Below are 15,672 nucleotides of genomic sequence, written 5' to 3'. Positions count from 1 at the left end.
TGGGCGTTCGGTTGATGAAGCTGCCTGAGTTTTCTGAGACCGGTATCAGGACGGCCATTGTGCTTCGCAGGTTGCCAAACCTTGATGGCTAGATAAACTGTCCTGGGCCGGTGACATCTTGCAGGTTACATTGGATCGAAATTAGTACGCGAGGAGCAAGTCTCCTAGAGGTCTCCGGTGGCGTATGTTGAGACTGCCGACACTAAGGTCGAGTTGCGCTTTCTATCACTCTAGGGCTATACGTACGCCGTGAGCTAGCGAAACTACCAATTACTTGGGCAAATTCTATATCCTGGCGTTGGCTCTGCAAGTCAATCATATCACGATGCACCAGTCGAGCTTGCCAAGCCAAGACAATGACCTGACCCGGGTTGACGCGGAGGAAGGCTATCCTTACAGTATTCGAGTGATATGGGATCAAATACTGAGCGTTATGCAATGCGACAATTGGCCTGCTCTGGAGGGATTAATAACGGCGGAACACGGAGGGCGCTTCGGCTATTCCGACCTGTTTCCCTACGAAACAAGGATATGTTGTGTGGCACAGCAAGCACGCTGCAAGGTCGACTTCAGAGTTCTGTCGGTGAACGTATCCCACGGGGTCCTCGGGACACATTCGCACGAAAGAATCCAAGACCTCGAGTCAGAACAGCGCGCCTAGCCGTGGCGAAAACAACCCAGATATAAGCACTAAGGAGCCGGAAACCCCATCGGCAATTCCATCCTGCGAGCCTCGGGATAACCCCAAGGCGTCAACCAAGCAAAGACAAGAGAAATGCTTATTCAGGGCAAGAATCGGCACTGTCAGAGACAACTCTATCCGGGGACCGGCACTGATGCCGCTCTTTATCTACCGGAGCGCGTCACGATCTCCACTGTCAGCGCTGTCACCACCCCGGATAGGACGCTGGCCCCGCGCTAACCCCGGACCCCCTGCGCTATCTCCAGACGTGACATGCGACCCACAATGGGGGATTATCCCCGCGCGAAACGTTGGGGTAGTCAGAGGGATATAGAGGGTTGGACCCCGGCTGGGTCTGGATTCTGGAAAGTTGACCAGACAACTTACCTGGAAGATGACGGTCAACATGTTGGACAAAACACAATCTGCCTGCGTGGAGGAGGCTGGACCGGGCGCGTACACGCCTCCTGAAGGTGCACTTTCCGAACAGCACCAGGCATATCTGATCCAACGACATGGGACGCTGGACCTTGACCCCGTGCCGAGCATGGACCCGGCGGATCCGTACAACTGGCCGTCGTGGAAGGTCAGCCAACGCAATTCTACCTGCGTCCAAAACCACCATTAACTTGCGATAGAAAGCAACAAACCTCGCCCTCGTCGCCTTCCACGCCTGCATGGGCACATTCACCGCCGCCGCCATCATCCCAGCCTATGAAAAAATCGCCGAAGCCGTCGACGTCTCCATCCAGCGAGTCTCCTACCTCACCTCCCTACAGATCGCTATCCTCGGCGCTGCTCCCTTGCTATGGAAACCACTTTCCCACCGCTTCGGCCGCCGACCGATCTTCCTTATGTCACTGGCTCTCAGCTGCGTCTGCAATATCGGATGCGCGAAGAGCCCCGACTATGCATCCATGGCAGCCTGCCGAGCCCTCGTGGCGTTCTTTATCTCACCGGCCATGGCGCTAGGTAGTGCAGTTGTGATGGAGACGTTCTTCAAGCACCAGAGAGCACGGTATATGGGAGTTTGGACAGTCATGGTGACGCTGGGTGTGCCGGTTGGCCCGTTCATCTTTGGCTTCGTGGCGGAACGGGTCGGGTTTGTGTGGATTTACTGGGTGCTGGCCATCGTATGCTTCCCTCACAAATATCCCCTATGCATAGCTAACTGACAGGTTCGAGACCAATGGCGTTCAGTTTATCCTGTACCTTTTCTTCGGCCCCGAAACACGCTATACAGGGCCCGTTTCCTCCCCAGAGCGCCACCAATACATGACACTCGCCCGCATCGACCCAACCCCCTTCACGATCGCCGAGTTCCTCCGCCCTTTATCCCTCTTCACCAACATCCCCGTCCTCCTCGCCGCAATCGCCTACAGCATGGTCTTCCTCTTCGCGTCCGTGCTCAACAGTGTCGAAGTCCCGCAGCTGCTGCAGGCGAAATTTGAACTCAACGCACAGCAGCTAGGCCTACAGTTCCTCGGCCTCATTATTGGTTCTCTGCTCGGCGAGCAAATGGGCGGTGTCATGTCCGACACCTGGATGAACCGCGCCGGACATATCGCGCACAAGAACAAAATGGGCAGCCACAGCCGGCCACCACCGGAGTTCCGCCTTTGGCTCTCATACCTTGGATACCTACTCACCATCGCGGGAATGGTTGTGTTCCTGGTGTGCACTGAACAATCTCAGGAGGGGAAATGGCGCGTTGCCCCTGTTATTGGGACGGGCATTGCGGCGTTTGGGAACCAGGTTGTTACAACTGTGCTCACGACGTATGCCGTTGATACGTATCCGCAAGATGCCGGGGGTGTAGGTGTGTTTATCAACTTTGTCAGATCGACTTGGGGGTTCATTGGGCCGTTTTGGTTCCCTAGTATGTTTGAGAGTGTGGGGGTTGCGAAGAGCTCCGGGGTTGTGGTAGCGCTCATTATGGGATGTAGCTTTCTCCCGACGGTTTATTTACATTTTGCGGGGAAGAAGTGGAGGGCGCACCACGAGATTTAGCCTGTGCTAAGGCAAAGCACTGATTAAGCTTTAGCATTCGAGCCCTGGTATTTGGCTACGCTGAGCATGCCGTGACTTAGGGTTATGGTCCCTAGATAACGAACACATTTTAATAGAATAGACTGCACTGTGTGATTGGATAAATAGGAGAGATACTTCGTTCAACTTATATACACTCCTCAAACGCCATAAATATGAAGTACATACAGACACGATAAGGACGTTACTTCTCCGCAGCCTCTTTAAGTAATTCCTCCGTATGCCTCCAAACACGCTCATCCGTCCCATCAGCCAGATACCTCTTGAGAGCATTTGTCGTCTCCCGAACATCCCCCTTCCAATTAAGCAAATACACACCACTTCCTTTCACCCCATCCACACCCACCGCAACCTCCCCAGAGCCATTCCCACCATCCCTCGCCGGATACCGTTCTGAAGTCGCATGAAAAAGATGCCTCTCCCCACTCTCCTGCACATTCACAGAAAAAGGCCACATAAGCGGCCAAACCCCATAATTATAAACCGCCGCAACCGGACCGGGGAACGAATTAGAATAGATATTCGTCCCTACTAACCCCGGGAATCCGTGGATGAATGATACTCTAGGATTTGTTTTTGAGAGGTAGGACATGGAGAGCGAGGTCATTGTTATGCTGTGCTTGTAAGCGTTTAGGAGGGAGAAGTTCTTCTTGAGGGCGAGGTCCGAGGTATCGATGGGGTATTCGAAGCCCCCGCCATAGATCGAGATTACTCTGCCCCCATGGCCGAGGGTGCCGTTGGTGTTGCTAGTGTTTGTGAGGAGAGGGAGGAGGTTCGTGATCAAGCGCATGCGCGCGTAATATCGGAGGGAAAAGAGGCGGTCGAGGCCTTCGGGTGTCTCTGTACACATCAATTAGCACCATCCTCACCCAATTGACCCTGGAAGAGTAAAATGTAGGTAGGTGTGCGTACCATCTCTTCCCTTAAACGGCACCGATATCCCACCAGGCGTCATGAAGAGAAGATCCAACTTCCCCCCTTTCTCCTTTCCTAGAACAGTCTTGCAAGCTCTATCAACGTTCTTGATGAGACTAACATCGGCCTCAATGAAGTTGAATCTCGCGCTCGGATTCAGGGTCTGGAGGTCAGCAAGGACGGACTTGGCGCGTGTTTCGCTGCGGCCGACGATGTACGCTGTCAACGCTCTGCCATCTGTATGACGCGCTAAGGCGCGGAGTGTCGAGAGGCCGATTCCGCTGGTTCCGCCGACGAAGAGGGCTGTTATTCTTGAGGGTTGGGATTTGAGAGCTGCGTTTGAGGCGCGGACGAGGTTAATCGAGACCATATTGGAACGATTTGAGTGATGAGGACGAAGTGAGATGGCAGAATGAGAAGAATGAAAGAGATTTTGGATCTTTAAATAATTTTTTTCAGGCAGTTATGTCATGTCCTACTTTGCGAGATTGACTCAATCTCTGTGTATACATGCACTCCCTTGCGAGGGTTAGGCCTAAACGAGCCTAGGCTCGCAAGATCCTTGTCAGTTCTCCCTGCGCTAAGCTGTATAGAGACGGAGTGGGTTGAATGTAACCAATAAGGACTTTGTGCTCGGAAGCTCTCTTTGAGCCGTTCAGCCGGATCGCCGGTAGCGGGGCGGGCTATTAGATCAGCTGTACCACCAGGGGCTTTATCTTCCGATTATTTTTCTTGATGGAGGTAAAACTGCTAGGTAGATTGCCTCTCGCCGGATTGGCAAGTGCCCTAATAATTAGGACGAAGCAGGAGAACTTTTCTTTCGTCAGTCGGAAATAACCGGGGGCTTGACTGTCAAGAGCATTCCAACTAGGGCTACCATATCCTCTGTATATACAGAGTAAGGCTATAGGCAGCCTTGTTAAGTAAGGCTACTATGTGTTGCACGGTGTACAAAAAGACACAGCTCTATTTTGTTGTCAGCAAGCTTGATGGTCTTAGACTGGCGAAGTGCTACTACCTATACTATGCCTATTTTCATCTTGAAGATAAACTTACTAGCCATAACCAGCTCTTATTTGGTGGACGGGTACTAGTCGGACGTTGTTATGAATACGCGCTTGCCTTCGCATCCAAGTAAGGTAGTTCTCGAGTTAGGGCAACTGACCACTAATCTACGGGCGTAAGGTTGCTAAACCATGACTTGGTAACCACTCCGCGCCCGCAGCTCCAGGGCTACCGGTATTTAATCTTACTTAAAACGGCCTTGAGGAGCTCATTAGGCTCATTGAATGTTTGAAACCTCCCTGGCTGCTAGTACCATTCTTGTATGTTCTTTCCCCGCGCGACGCCTACCGCATACCAGCCGTCTGGGCCTCGCCTCGTATCCGTGCCTAAGGCTGACCCCGCATTGCACCCTCGTATAGGGCTGGGCGCTGCACCTTACGCCCAATCGCCAGCCTTTACCCCATTCAGTCCGGGGAACATTCTACGCGAGAGAAGTTATGGTGTCATCATGTTTGTTGCTTCGGCCAAGAACGCCAGGTAGTCTTGGTATGGTGGTTATTGGAGCATCTTGTCGAGGTTAAGATAGAAGGGGCATGGACGAGGCTGAGGCTGAGGCCGAACGCCCAGAGTTGCATGACGAGCTGATTTGAAATCAAGCACGTATTTCAATGCCTATAAAGCATGCTGCTCTACTCTCGACCGAGAAATATCTAAGGCTATCTTAGCTATTATACGACCATAGCCAATTTCGTCGGCCAACGATTCCAAGGAAACTCATACCTACCTTACTGAAACCATGGCGACGCCAACTCTCACCCCCAAATCTCACCACCACACCTACGACGCAATAAACCCCAGACGCCCCGAACTCAGCCAAAAAGGCCGCACGATCCTTATAACAGGCGGCGCATCGGGAATCGGGTACGCCATCTCCCGTGCCTTCGCGATCGCCAGCGCCGGCCGCGTGATTATCCTTGGTCGCCGGGCAGATGCGGTGACAGAAGCCGCTTCTTCGCTGCGCGACGAGCTCGCGGCTGAAAGTTCCTTCGTGGGAAATATTGAGGGCCGCGTGGGGGATATCTCCTCTCTCGAGAGTATCGATGCGCTATGGGATAATCTTGACAAGGAGGAAATCACCGTCGACGTCATCGTGCTCAACGCAGCGAGTTTCTCGAAGGTCGCGCCGGTGCTGGAGTTAGGCGTTGAGACGCTGCTTGAGGATTATCGCGTGAATGTGCTTGCGGGGTATCGGTTTGCGCAGAGACTCGCGGCGCAGAAGGAGGGTGGTAAGAAGGTAAACTTAGTCCACCCACCCATCTTCATTACTTATCAGAGCAGGCCCTGAGTTGACTTGCTTACTCGGTATAGTATCTCTTGAATGTCTCAAGCATAGCAGCGCATGACCCCGACATGGCGCCGACAAACCTAAACTACGGCGCGAGCAAGAACGCCGCTGCATTACTCTTCCAGCTAATGACACGCGAAGTACCGGTCGAGCAGATGCAGACTATCAGCTATCACCCTGGAGCTGTACTCACGGAGAAGGCACGGGCGCATGGGTATACGGAGGAGACATTGCCGTGGGATGATGGTGCGTTAACTTTTTCCCTTTGCAAGAACCTTAACTGGTACTGGTAAAGTGCGGTGCTGATAGCGACGCGTTTAGTTGATGTCCCCGCGCACTTCTCGGTCTGGGCGGCATCTGAGGAAGCGAGCTTTTTGCATGGGCGCTTTGTGCATGCGACGTGGGATGTTGAGGAATTGGTGGCTGGGGGGAAGAGGGCCCTGATTGAGCAGGATCCGAATCTGCTTAAGATTGGGGTAAAGGGGCTGTAGTAAGCTTGAGAAAGTAGTAGGAAAGGCTAAGAATTAGGGCTTAGTGCCCTGTAAGGTTCTATGGTGCCTCTCCGAGGAATATGGAATATAAACAAGAGTACCATGATTACTATGCTACGGTGTGTTCTTCGGTATGTACTATGGTAGTTGATACCTTGAGATCATAAGCATAACAGTCGGTTACTGTTTTTCTTCTCTCTTTTACATAGCAAGAAGAGCCCCTAACTGCGCGGAATTGAGGGTTCACAAGGTAGGTAGTGCATGATCGCTGCAAAGAAGATAGCCCTAAGTCGAAATACGCACCCAACCCCCGACATCCCACACAGCCGTCAAAAGAAAAGAAACAAAGATCAATCGCCCAACGTAATGATTTCAAGAAATGAGACGATAAAATTTTACAGAATGAGCAGAAAAAAATATCTATCCAGATCGATAAGATAAGAACCAGCCCGATAACGTGCATCGGCGGATCCCGCAGCGGGACTGCCCGACTACAATCGCTATAAAAAGGCCAGTCCCATCAGTCCCAGAGTCTGAAATCCGAACGAGTTTGGACCGTTTCATTCTCACAATGCCCGCCCTTACTGTTGAGCGCTTAACACCTCCCACCGGGTCATGCATCGACTTTGGCGCCGTTATCAGCAATGCCGATTTGGAGAATTTGACCGGTACGTCATCCCCTACAAATACATGATTGGAAAGCTAACAAGCGGCCGCAGATTCCGACTTCTCCACAATAAGCGATGCATTATACAAACACCAAGTAATCATCTTCAAAAACCAGCACCACCTCACCCCAAAAGCCCAATACGAACTCACCCGGCGCTTCGACCCAACGGCAACAACATACGGGCACGGCAAAACTATCGACGCAAAGCGCAGCATCCTGCATCCAGATCTCAAGACCATCCCGCACCAGCCTCAAGTCCAAGTAATCGGACATGGCTTCATCGAGTCCTACGAGGGATTAGAAAATATTCAGCTCAAGCACCCGCACCACCGCACGTTCCACCACGACCGGATCCCCGATGAAGATGATTATGATTTTACAAGGTTCTATAGATGGCATATTGATGCCGCACTTTACGGCTTGAACCCGCCGATGGTTACGACGCTGCTTGCTGTGAAAGTTCCGCAAGGAAGACGCCAGACGCTGCGGTATGATGATGGCAGCAACGAGACGATGGATGTTCCGCTGGGCACGACGGCGTTTGTGAGTGGGGAGCGCATGTTTGATTTGCTTTCTGAGGAGGATAGGAGGTTTGCGTTGGGGAGTCGGGTTGAGTATGCGCCGCATCCGTGAGTCTCCCACCATTATAACCTAGTACCCTTATCTTTTGTACCCTAGCTCAATGGAAGGACAGATACATCTGGATGTCCCCGGCGCGCTCCCGCCCCACCGGACTCGGCATGTACAGCGAGGGTCTCGAACTGCCCCTCTCAGACCTGCCACCCATCGACGAATCCGCGATCCAGATCCTCCCCATGGTGTGGAAGAACCCAGCCACCGGCAAACCAGCATTACAGATCCACCCGTCCGCCGTGCGTAAGATTCATCTCGCAGACGGCACGGTGATCGAGAACCTGGAGAAGGTCCGTGAGATCGTGTATAAACTGCAAAGGCCCGCCATCAGTCCGCAGTATGTGTACGCGCATGACTGGGAAGAGGGTGATCTCGTGCTGTTTCATAATCGGGGCGTCTTGCATTCTGTTGTGGGGGCGTTTGGGGAGGGCGAGGTTAGGCTTTTTAGGCAGTGTAATCTGGCGGCTGGGGAGGGGGTTCTCCCGTTCCAGGGTTGAGGGGATGGGATGGGGAGATATATGGGTTAGGACCGGAGTAGAGAGACATTATGTATAGACATTCTAGACATGGGATAGATAAATGTAGCATGATTTTCTTTATTTGGTGCTCAAGTGGCTGTTTCACAGTTTAGTAAGTCTCATGCGCAGGCCAGCAATTAGGGCAAGAGGGGCAAAGGGGGCAAGAAGTGGACCGGCTTGGTGCAGTTAGTATCACTGAATATCCAAACATCTTATTTCAGCCCAATAAAGCCTGAACGAGTAGGAAGGAGCCCGGTCGAAAGAAATTTCATCGAGTTCAGTGGAGAAATCTAGGTCTTTCTTACCCTCTTTTCCCTCAAACAGCAAGCTTGAGACCATCAAGAGTACCTAGGTACACCATCACCCCTTTTACCCTAATGCGGCGGTGTATAGCGCCTCTTCTCCAGAAAATAAACATTAATCTTCTCTTTCCCAACAGAAAAGATCCCTTTCTCAACACACTCATGCAGCCAATTCCAGTCCGCCCAGAGAATCACACAGTCCCCGCGCTTATGCGCCTCAAACACTTCAATCATCTCATCCAGCCTATCTGCAGAGAGATAACAGATTAGCCACCCGTCTTTAAGGGTCGGGTTCTCGTAGTCCACTGGCCCGGCCATGGGGTACTGGCTGCACTCCCAGGCAACGATCCTGCTGCGCGTGCCGGTCTTAGCGTTGCGGATGTATGTCTTCGAATAGACGCAGTCGAAGCAGTGGCCGGATGAATGGTCGTGCCGGGATACTCCCACGCTGTACGTGTGGTACTGCGCTTTTCCGGCTTGAGCCAGAGCTTGCAGTCTATTGGGGAATTGTGCGCCCATCTTGATACTGCTTTGTCTTTCCAGCTGGTTTCTTTACCTGGGGGCTCGGCATCTGCATCTTTGAATGGATCCGTCCTGTCCTGGCGCTGGGATAGAGACGTCACTTTCTGACGCTTGGGAGCTGGCGCTGGCGCTGGGGATGGGGATGGGGATGGATCCGTCCCGTTCTCACGCTGCGGGGTTTTGCCTTGGGATGAGGGCATTTCAAGGTTTATATGGTAGTCTCGTATGGGGTGCTTGCAGGGCGTGGAGATGGGAAACCCTAGTGAACCGAGAGCAGTGGCCTTACTTATGCCTCCTTCCGCTTTGATGAATGAATAAAGACATTCTTTGAAGCCTATAGAGGCCACAATGATAAAGGCAAAAGAGATCCATTGGAAATGACCCAAAGAGACTCACATCGAGGTCTACCACGGCTTTTATCCCGGCGGATTCCTTAGACCGACCCCGACGGCCCTCTATGCGGACTTCATGTTCTCGAGGTCTAGGTTTCAGGCAGACATACCTCTCAGGTCCTATGGTATTATCCAACATGCTTCTAGTACGGTATCCTCGTCCATGGCGCCATGGTCTCTCAACAAAACATGAACCTATTTAATAAGGTCTTAGTCGCTTGAACCAGGTTCATTGTCTCCCAGAGCCGGCCCATCAATCATCCAAAGAGATTTCCTTTCAGACGGGGGCCATTGTGTTGCACTATCAAGGCGTTTGCATTGAGACTCAAGGTGCATTGTTGAGCCAGCCGCTTTGAAGAGCCTCTTCGCCGACTACACCAAAACCAACCCATGACATGTGTACTACCAGTAGGTATGGTACACTTGGAGCCGAAAGTCTTTCTCTCGGCGAGGGTTCGGCCATCCATGAATGGTTTTTGTCGCGTGCTCCTGATTTCCGAAGAAAACACCCGACCCGTTCTTGGTTTACTAACTATTCCCATTATCATCTTCAGATGACCTTGAGTTACCATTACCTGCAGAAGGAAATACCTGCTAAGACACTGACCTTAATGCGATCACGGGGAAGAGAAATTCGACGCCATCAGGTATCTACGCGGCTGAGGATGGCTCAGGAAGCAATCTTCGTTGACCTCGGTACATCCTACTACCATATCTCGAGCGCTTTACAAAAACCAAGGCTAGGGATTGATTAGGTACGTGGCAGCGTTGAGCCTCGCCACTTGGGCAGGGTCAGTGCCTACCCTACCATATTTACTAGAACCAGTAACAGTCAATACAACTGAAGCTGGATGTTTCAATGGCATGTGAGTTTCTGGTTTCGACTGAAAAGGGCGTGCGAGTCCTCATCTACGTATCTAGGTAGGTGGAGTCAGCCCTACCATGGATACCTATGTACAGGACTCATCGCAATATTTTAGCCTTCTATGGACTTTATCAAGTCGAGCATGCGATTCAGCCATTAAAATTAAATCCATGATCGTTGAATGGCGCATGTATACTGTGCCTGGCCCCCAAGTCTCCGGATCCGCAGCGGGACGGGATGGGGGCGTCTTGCTCTAAGGCGGCTGGCTGCGCCTGCTGCAGGCTGGCTCCGAGCACCTGCGGCGATGCGCAGGTGATCACTTGGAACAACCAATATCAACGATCAGTTTCTTATAGAGTGAGAGCCACCAGATATAGATGAACAAGATGTTAAGCGCCGTAGTTCACCAAATCTAAGCAGGAACCGTTGGAAACTGGTTGGACACTAACGGTCGCCGGGGTTGGGGGCTAGGGCTGAGGCTTAGCAGCGCCTATGGAGACCAACAGGAACGGGCTAAAAATACTCTAGCGCTGAGGCAGGGTCATCTTCTCTGCGACCGTGGCCATACGTTCATTGAAATTCCGAAGAGCTTGAAACCGTACCTAGGGGTCGCAAGCGGCTATCACTTCCAAGTATAGCGTACCCGGGTCCAGAGGGCCAGCCTGCACACTTAGCCCTAACTACCTACTAACCTACCTAGGTAGGGGTGGGGATGGATCGCAAATGGATCCTTTACTGTATGTACGGCCAACACTGCCCGCCTGCTGCGCCTTGTGCTCTGTACCCGATACTTCGGTACAGCCAACGGGTCTAGGTACACAGCTAAGCGCCAAAAATTGCATCGTTTTCGAAGCTATAAAAAGGGACTCGATGTTCTCCTCAAGTCGCTTCTCATACTCATACCATCTTATATTCTCAACCCATCAGCATCAAACATAACGACACCGCTTCAATCTTAGTCCACCAGCCCTCCTAAATCCAGTCTTCACATCCACCTATCATAACACACCACAAAAAACCACCACAATGTTCTCCCTCAGCATGACAACACTCCTTGCCCTCCTCGCATCCGCCAGCCACGCCTTACCAACATCCACATCCACGACCATACCTCATCTCGAGACCGTATCAAAACGCGCCCTCTCCTGCAACGACAACGGCGGCCTCTACCGCCCCATCGCCGAAGCCCAAGCCTGCGTCGACTACCTCTTCAGCAAAGCATCCGACGAGTGCGTAGTTAGCGGTGAGAATACCGTCTTCTGCCAGGCGGGCGATACGGTCATTACGGGGAGTAATGTTGGTGAGGGAGGAGATAGTTCGCCTTGGTAGGTTGCATTCTTTTTCTTTTTGGAATGGCGGGTGGTGGAAGGGGGTTCTGGGGAAAGGCAGGGCTAACGAGTACGGGTGTAGTCGCGATGTAGCGTATGCGGCGCAGAAGGTTATCGATAGTTGTACGACGCCGGAGGGGTATGTTGGAGGTGAGTTTCATTCCATATTCTTTGTGCAGTATGCTGGAGGGGTGGCTAACGGGTGAATTGCTTGTGTAGGATACGATGCAGCGGTCGGGAACGATGCGCTTATTGTTTCGATTAACCACCGGTAGAGAGGGTATTTGTAATGACCAGTTGATGATCGGTTCAAGCGTTGGGCTTAGCAGACGGCATTTTTAAGTGATTTTCTCTCAGATTCTGGATATATTCTTCGCATAAGGAGTTGAGGGTTACGGTCTTTAAGTCGCACTACACTGTACATACATTGCCATTCATCAACGGATAAATATATCATGCCTTGCTCGTTCTATCTAAGTAGGCTCTTACCTAGCCCAGCCCATGCTCGTTCCTTCCAACTTAGTACATCAGTGTTTATTCTTATGCACATTTTCTATTTGTCGCATGGATTAGGGCTACGCAATATACCTTGCAAATTCTTATTTTTGTTAGGATTTACTCAGTTTTCCATGCTAGGTAGGTGTCGAATTAAAGGAGTACATGTTTATATTTACCCCTCCAGTATACAGGCATAGTCAAGGTAACGCGTGTTAGCCTTCAACATTTTATATGTACTACACACCCGTGCGTAGGGAAATACCATCATACATCTGAAAACAATGTCAGACTGTCATAGTAGATCTGGAACTTTCCGGTCTCGCAGATTGTATGCCTATAGTGAACTAACCCCCACAGTATATCTAGCTTCGTCCCCCACAAAGTGGCTTGAGCGTTGGTTCTTGATCGCCGGGCATCAGCAATCGGCCAAGGCGTTTTCTTGCTGTGAAGCCCGAGATCATGGGACCTAGAACTCTCAAAGCCGGCCTAAAGGCGAGGCATATTTCTGAGTTCATACTGTAGTACGAGGTCATCAAAGATGCAATGTGACACTCTTTCAACTAAAACACCTTTTGAAAGCAGCAGCGCAGGGTCCAAAGGCCCCGTGTTGGCAGCACGCGGTAGTCCTAGGCCGCCAGGGAAAGAAAGAATGTAACTCACTGCCACCTTAGACGCTTTGTTTACACGTGGCTTAAAGAAAAGGTCTCTATATTTTCTGTATCCAACGCACCTTGAGAGCACAGCGACGACTACAAATACTATTGCTCTCCCATGATAATCAGGCTTCAGATTACCCATCATTGGGCTCTAAACTATTGGAACGTACCTATTCTACACAGCCCTGACCCTCCTAACCCATCCCCAAGAACCAAAACAATGCACTTCCTCTCCTACATCACCACGCTCATCCTCGCCACTCTTTTCATCACTGGCGTCCTAGCCGCGCCTGCGCCCGCTGAACCCGCCGCGCCCGTCGTTTCCAATGCACCCTCAACCAACTCAAACGCCTAATGAACCCTCACAACCCTCAAGCGCGCCTGCGACTCCACCGACACTTCGTGCATCTGGTCCTTTGGAATTAAGAGCGACGGCGCTAATGGCCCAACTATCGCCTGTTCATTCTTCACCTACAGCTCCATGGCTGCCAGTGGGCCGCAGAAGTGCGGGACGTTCCTCGTCTCATCTGTCTGGAGCAGCCAGTTTGGCCCGAATTTCGCGTATACGCTGATTACGCTTGTCGGCACGCAGACGAAGCGTGTTGCTTGGGCGGGGGTTCCGAATCAGTGGCTTAAGGGGGGAAGATTGTTAGTCCGGATTTGAGTGTGAGGGTTTATTAGGTGGTGGCTGCTTGAGTTGGACTTTGACCTACTGGGGATCATGTTGCAATTCACCTGGTTAAAGCGGACATAGCTTGAGGCTGCTTTCTTTTTCTTTCTTTCTCTCTTCTCCTTTTTTTTTTTTTGTTCCTGGGGTCTTTTTGTTGCTCTTATGGTGAAGATGATACGGTACCCCGGGTGCTTTATAGAGCTTGGCCCTCATCACTGCACGCTTACAAGACTAGCAAGGGCAGTATATGAAGGATCCCATTCCAATTTTCCTCGTGCCACCGAGAGAAAACACCAGTGATGTTACTCTTATGAGTATAACACTTACAACCTTGCAGCTTTTAGTAATGAGATACAAATCAACGGCGTTTAAACCTCGAGTGTAAACTTGTCCTTAATTGTAACCCTTTCCTCTTGATATTGTCTTTTCTCTATTCATGATTCCCTAACTGTGATTCTCTTCGTACCTCCTCGTCATTTGCCCAGTGATGAAACAATTTCGAGTCTAATACAAGAACGGTGAATGACAAGATTATGGCTTGACTCAGTACCAGAGGAAATTAGAACTCTAACACTAACACACTTCTTTCACTCCACACAACACCACCACAACCACCACCACCTTCTCCACCTCAATTACCTGGAAGGAACATCCCAGAGCCATCACTTAACATGGCAGCGAGAATACTCGAAACACCCCGCTCCACCACGAGCCGCAATGTCCACATCTATCACCACAGCGGCCACATCCTCGGTGGTGAGTAAGATGCAGTCAACCCACGAACTCTGTCTCCTCTATCTAACCTTCCCCAAAGGAACATATCAGAACGGCAGCCTTACCGGTAGAAGCCTCTACGCTCTATGTCCGCTTTTCCTAGACTTCCCACAGGCGACTCTGTGGTCAATTTTCCATGTCGGCGTGGACGGCAACACGGGGCCCCTGTTGCCCAGAAACGGTGCTCCGCTGGCGCAAGGAACGTATATCGTGTTGAAGCAGGGTAGGATGAATTTTCATCAGCGCTGTAGTCAGGAAGCGAGGTCAATTACTCACTCTTATGGGGGTTGCAGATGGGACGCCCCTCGATGTTCGAACGACTACAAAGGAGGCTGCACGGCGAGTTCCCTCTCACAATTTCTCATCGAGCCGGATGTCAAGTCAGGTAACGAGAACCAACCCCCCTAGTCACTCCCGTTCTCTCAGCAATCGCCCGCTAACAGTAACCACATACAACAAAACAGCAGCGCTGGTTCCGTGATAGACTGAGAGAACGCGATGGAGTATGTGCTGTCACTGGTTCTGGGACAGCAGACGATCCAGAAGGTCTTGAAGCAGCCCACATTTACCCAATCGCCGCCCAACAGGAATGGATGCGCAACCGCTACGACCATCAGTGGATTACTGATGGGACTGACGCAAACAGAATAGGGGAGTATAAAATGGACTCGCCCCAGAACGGTCTCTTGCTGGAAGCTTCTCTGCACCGGCGCTTCGATCAATACTCATTCGCCATTAATCCACAGGTTAGTTATTCATAGCCCTGGTGGATCTGCACTAAACAGAAAACAGGACGGGTACAAGGTGACGGTGTTCAAAAAAGACACGTTCGTGGGTGGGCTCGACGGCCGAACTTTGAGAGAGGAAGCTTGGAGCAAGGGGCCGGAGAAATTGCGTGTGAGCGACGGTGCACTGCTGTGGCATTTTGAGCAAGCAGTGATGAAGAACATGAAGGGTGCTGCGGGAGAGCAGTGGCCGGAGTGGGAGCTGGATTTCGGCATGGGCGGCGACATGCTGGGAGAAATACGGGAGGGTCCAGAGGCAGGGGAGCGCATGGAGTTAGAGTTGGCGAATCGTCTTGGGGTGGGCGATGGGATGCGGTAGGTAGGACCTGCTCTGTATAAACTCATACAGACTCCGATTTGCCATTGGCCTATATGGCTATGCGTATCGTTTAGGACGCCAACTCTTTAAGACGCTGACATATCGATGACCTTGGTTCTAATATCATTGCTATGTATAAATATCCTTATAATGGCATTAGCATTGCTACGGAGTCTGCAATATTCCTTGTCCAACGACTTTTCCTTTGCAACCAGGGCCTGGACCAGCCATCTTCCTACCCTACCCTGGTCAT

At 51.4% G+C, this 15,672-nt stretch overlaps 7 protein-coding genes across 7 annotated transcripts; 6 read left to right on the top strand and 1 right to left on the bottom strand.

Moving 5' to 3' along the window:
* The first annotated feature begins 882 nt into the window (after positions 1 to 882).
* BDW74DRAFT_122154 (uncharacterized protein) lies at positions 883 to 2,707 on the top strand. The gene is made up of 3 exons (XM_073722045.1): positions 883 to 1,268; positions 1,321 to 1,815; positions 1,868 to 2,707. The coding sequence occupies exons 1-3, from the start codon at positions 1,077 to 1,079 to the stop codon at positions 2,690 to 2,692; spliced, it is 1,512 nt and encodes a 503-aa protein (XP_073585967.1). The 5' UTR covers positions 883 to 1,076; the 3' UTR covers positions 2,693 to 2,707.
* Positions 2,708 to 2,915: 208 nt separating this feature from the next.
* On the bottom strand, positions 2,916 to 4,016 carry BDW74DRAFT_189752 (uncharacterized protein; the record flags this gene model as incomplete). Its single annotated transcript, XM_073732052.1, has 2 exons — positions 2,916 to 3,571; positions 3,644 to 4,016. 2 exons carry the CDS (start codon positions 4,014 to 4,016, stop codon positions 2,916 to 2,918), a joined length of 1,029 nt encoding a protein of 342 aa, XP_073585966.1.
* Positions 4,017 to 5,361: 1,345 nt separating this feature from the next.
* Positions 5,362 to 6,654, top strand: BDW74DRAFT_148778 (SDR family NAD(P)-dependent oxidoreductase). Its single transcript, XM_073723783.1, has 3 exons — positions 5,362 to 5,945; positions 6,020 to 6,242; positions 6,318 to 6,654. Exons 1-3 carry the CDS (start codon positions 5,448 to 5,450, stop codon positions 6,485 to 6,487), a joined length of 891 nt encoding a protein of 296 aa, XP_073585965.1. The 5' UTR covers positions 5,362 to 5,447; the 3' UTR covers positions 6,488 to 6,654.
* Positions 6,655 to 7,035: 381 nt separating this feature from the next.
* BDW74DRAFT_148776 (TauD/TfdA family dioxygenase) lies at positions 7,036 to 8,323 on the top strand. Its single transcript, XM_073723782.1, has 3 exons — positions 7,036 to 7,155; positions 7,207 to 7,786; positions 7,852 to 8,323. The coding sequence occupies exons 1-3, from the start codon at positions 7,059 to 7,061 to the stop codon at positions 8,285 to 8,287; spliced, it is 1,113 nt and encodes a 370-aa protein (XP_073585964.1). The 5' UTR covers positions 7,036 to 7,058; the 3' UTR covers positions 8,288 to 8,323.
* A 2,935-nt stretch (positions 8,324 to 11,258) lies between these two features.
* Positions 11,259 to 12,175, top strand: BDW74DRAFT_148774 (uncharacterized protein). The gene is made up of 3 exons (XM_073723781.1): positions 11,259 to 11,714; positions 11,800 to 11,867; positions 11,937 to 12,175. The coding sequence occupies exons 1-3, from the start codon at positions 11,416 to 11,418 to the stop codon at positions 11,990 to 11,992; spliced, it is 423 nt and encodes a 140-aa protein (XP_073585963.1). The 5' UTR covers positions 11,259 to 11,415; the 3' UTR covers positions 11,993 to 12,175.
* Positions 12,176 to 13,091: 916 nt separating this feature from the next.
* BDW74DRAFT_176017 (uncharacterized protein) lies at positions 13,092 to 13,535 on the top strand (the record flags this gene model as incomplete). Its single annotated transcript, XM_073728491.1, has 2 exons — positions 13,092 to 13,190; positions 13,248 to 13,535. 2 exons carry the CDS (start codon positions 13,092 to 13,094, stop codon positions 13,533 to 13,535), a joined length of 387 nt encoding a protein of 128 aa, XP_073585962.1.
* A 677-nt stretch (positions 13,536 to 14,212) lies between these two features.
* Positions 14,213 to 15,419, top strand: BDW74DRAFT_176016 (HNH endonuclease signature motif containing protein; the record flags this gene model as incomplete). The annotated part of the gene is made up of 5 exons (XM_073728490.1): positions 14,213 to 14,297; positions 14,356 to 14,538; positions 14,609 to 14,700; positions 14,780 to 15,061; positions 15,108 to 15,419. The coding sequence occupies 5 exons, from the start codon at positions 14,213 to 14,215 to the stop codon at positions 15,417 to 15,419; spliced, it is 954 nt and encodes a 317-aa protein (XP_073585961.1).
* Between the last annotated feature and the right edge of the window lie 253 nt (positions 15,420 to 15,672).

Source organism: Aspergillus multicolor, assembly GCF_047715735.1.
Source record: "Aspergillus multicolor strain CBS 133.54 unplaced genomic scaffold BDW74scaffold_6, whole genome shotgun sequence".
Classification (NCBI taxonomy): Eukaryota; Fungi; Ascomycota; class Eurotiomycetes; order Eurotiales; family Aspergillaceae; genus Aspergillus; species Aspergillus multicolor.
Note: the sequence above shows the minus strand (reverse complement) of the source record. Positions and strands in the feature narration are given on the sequence as shown.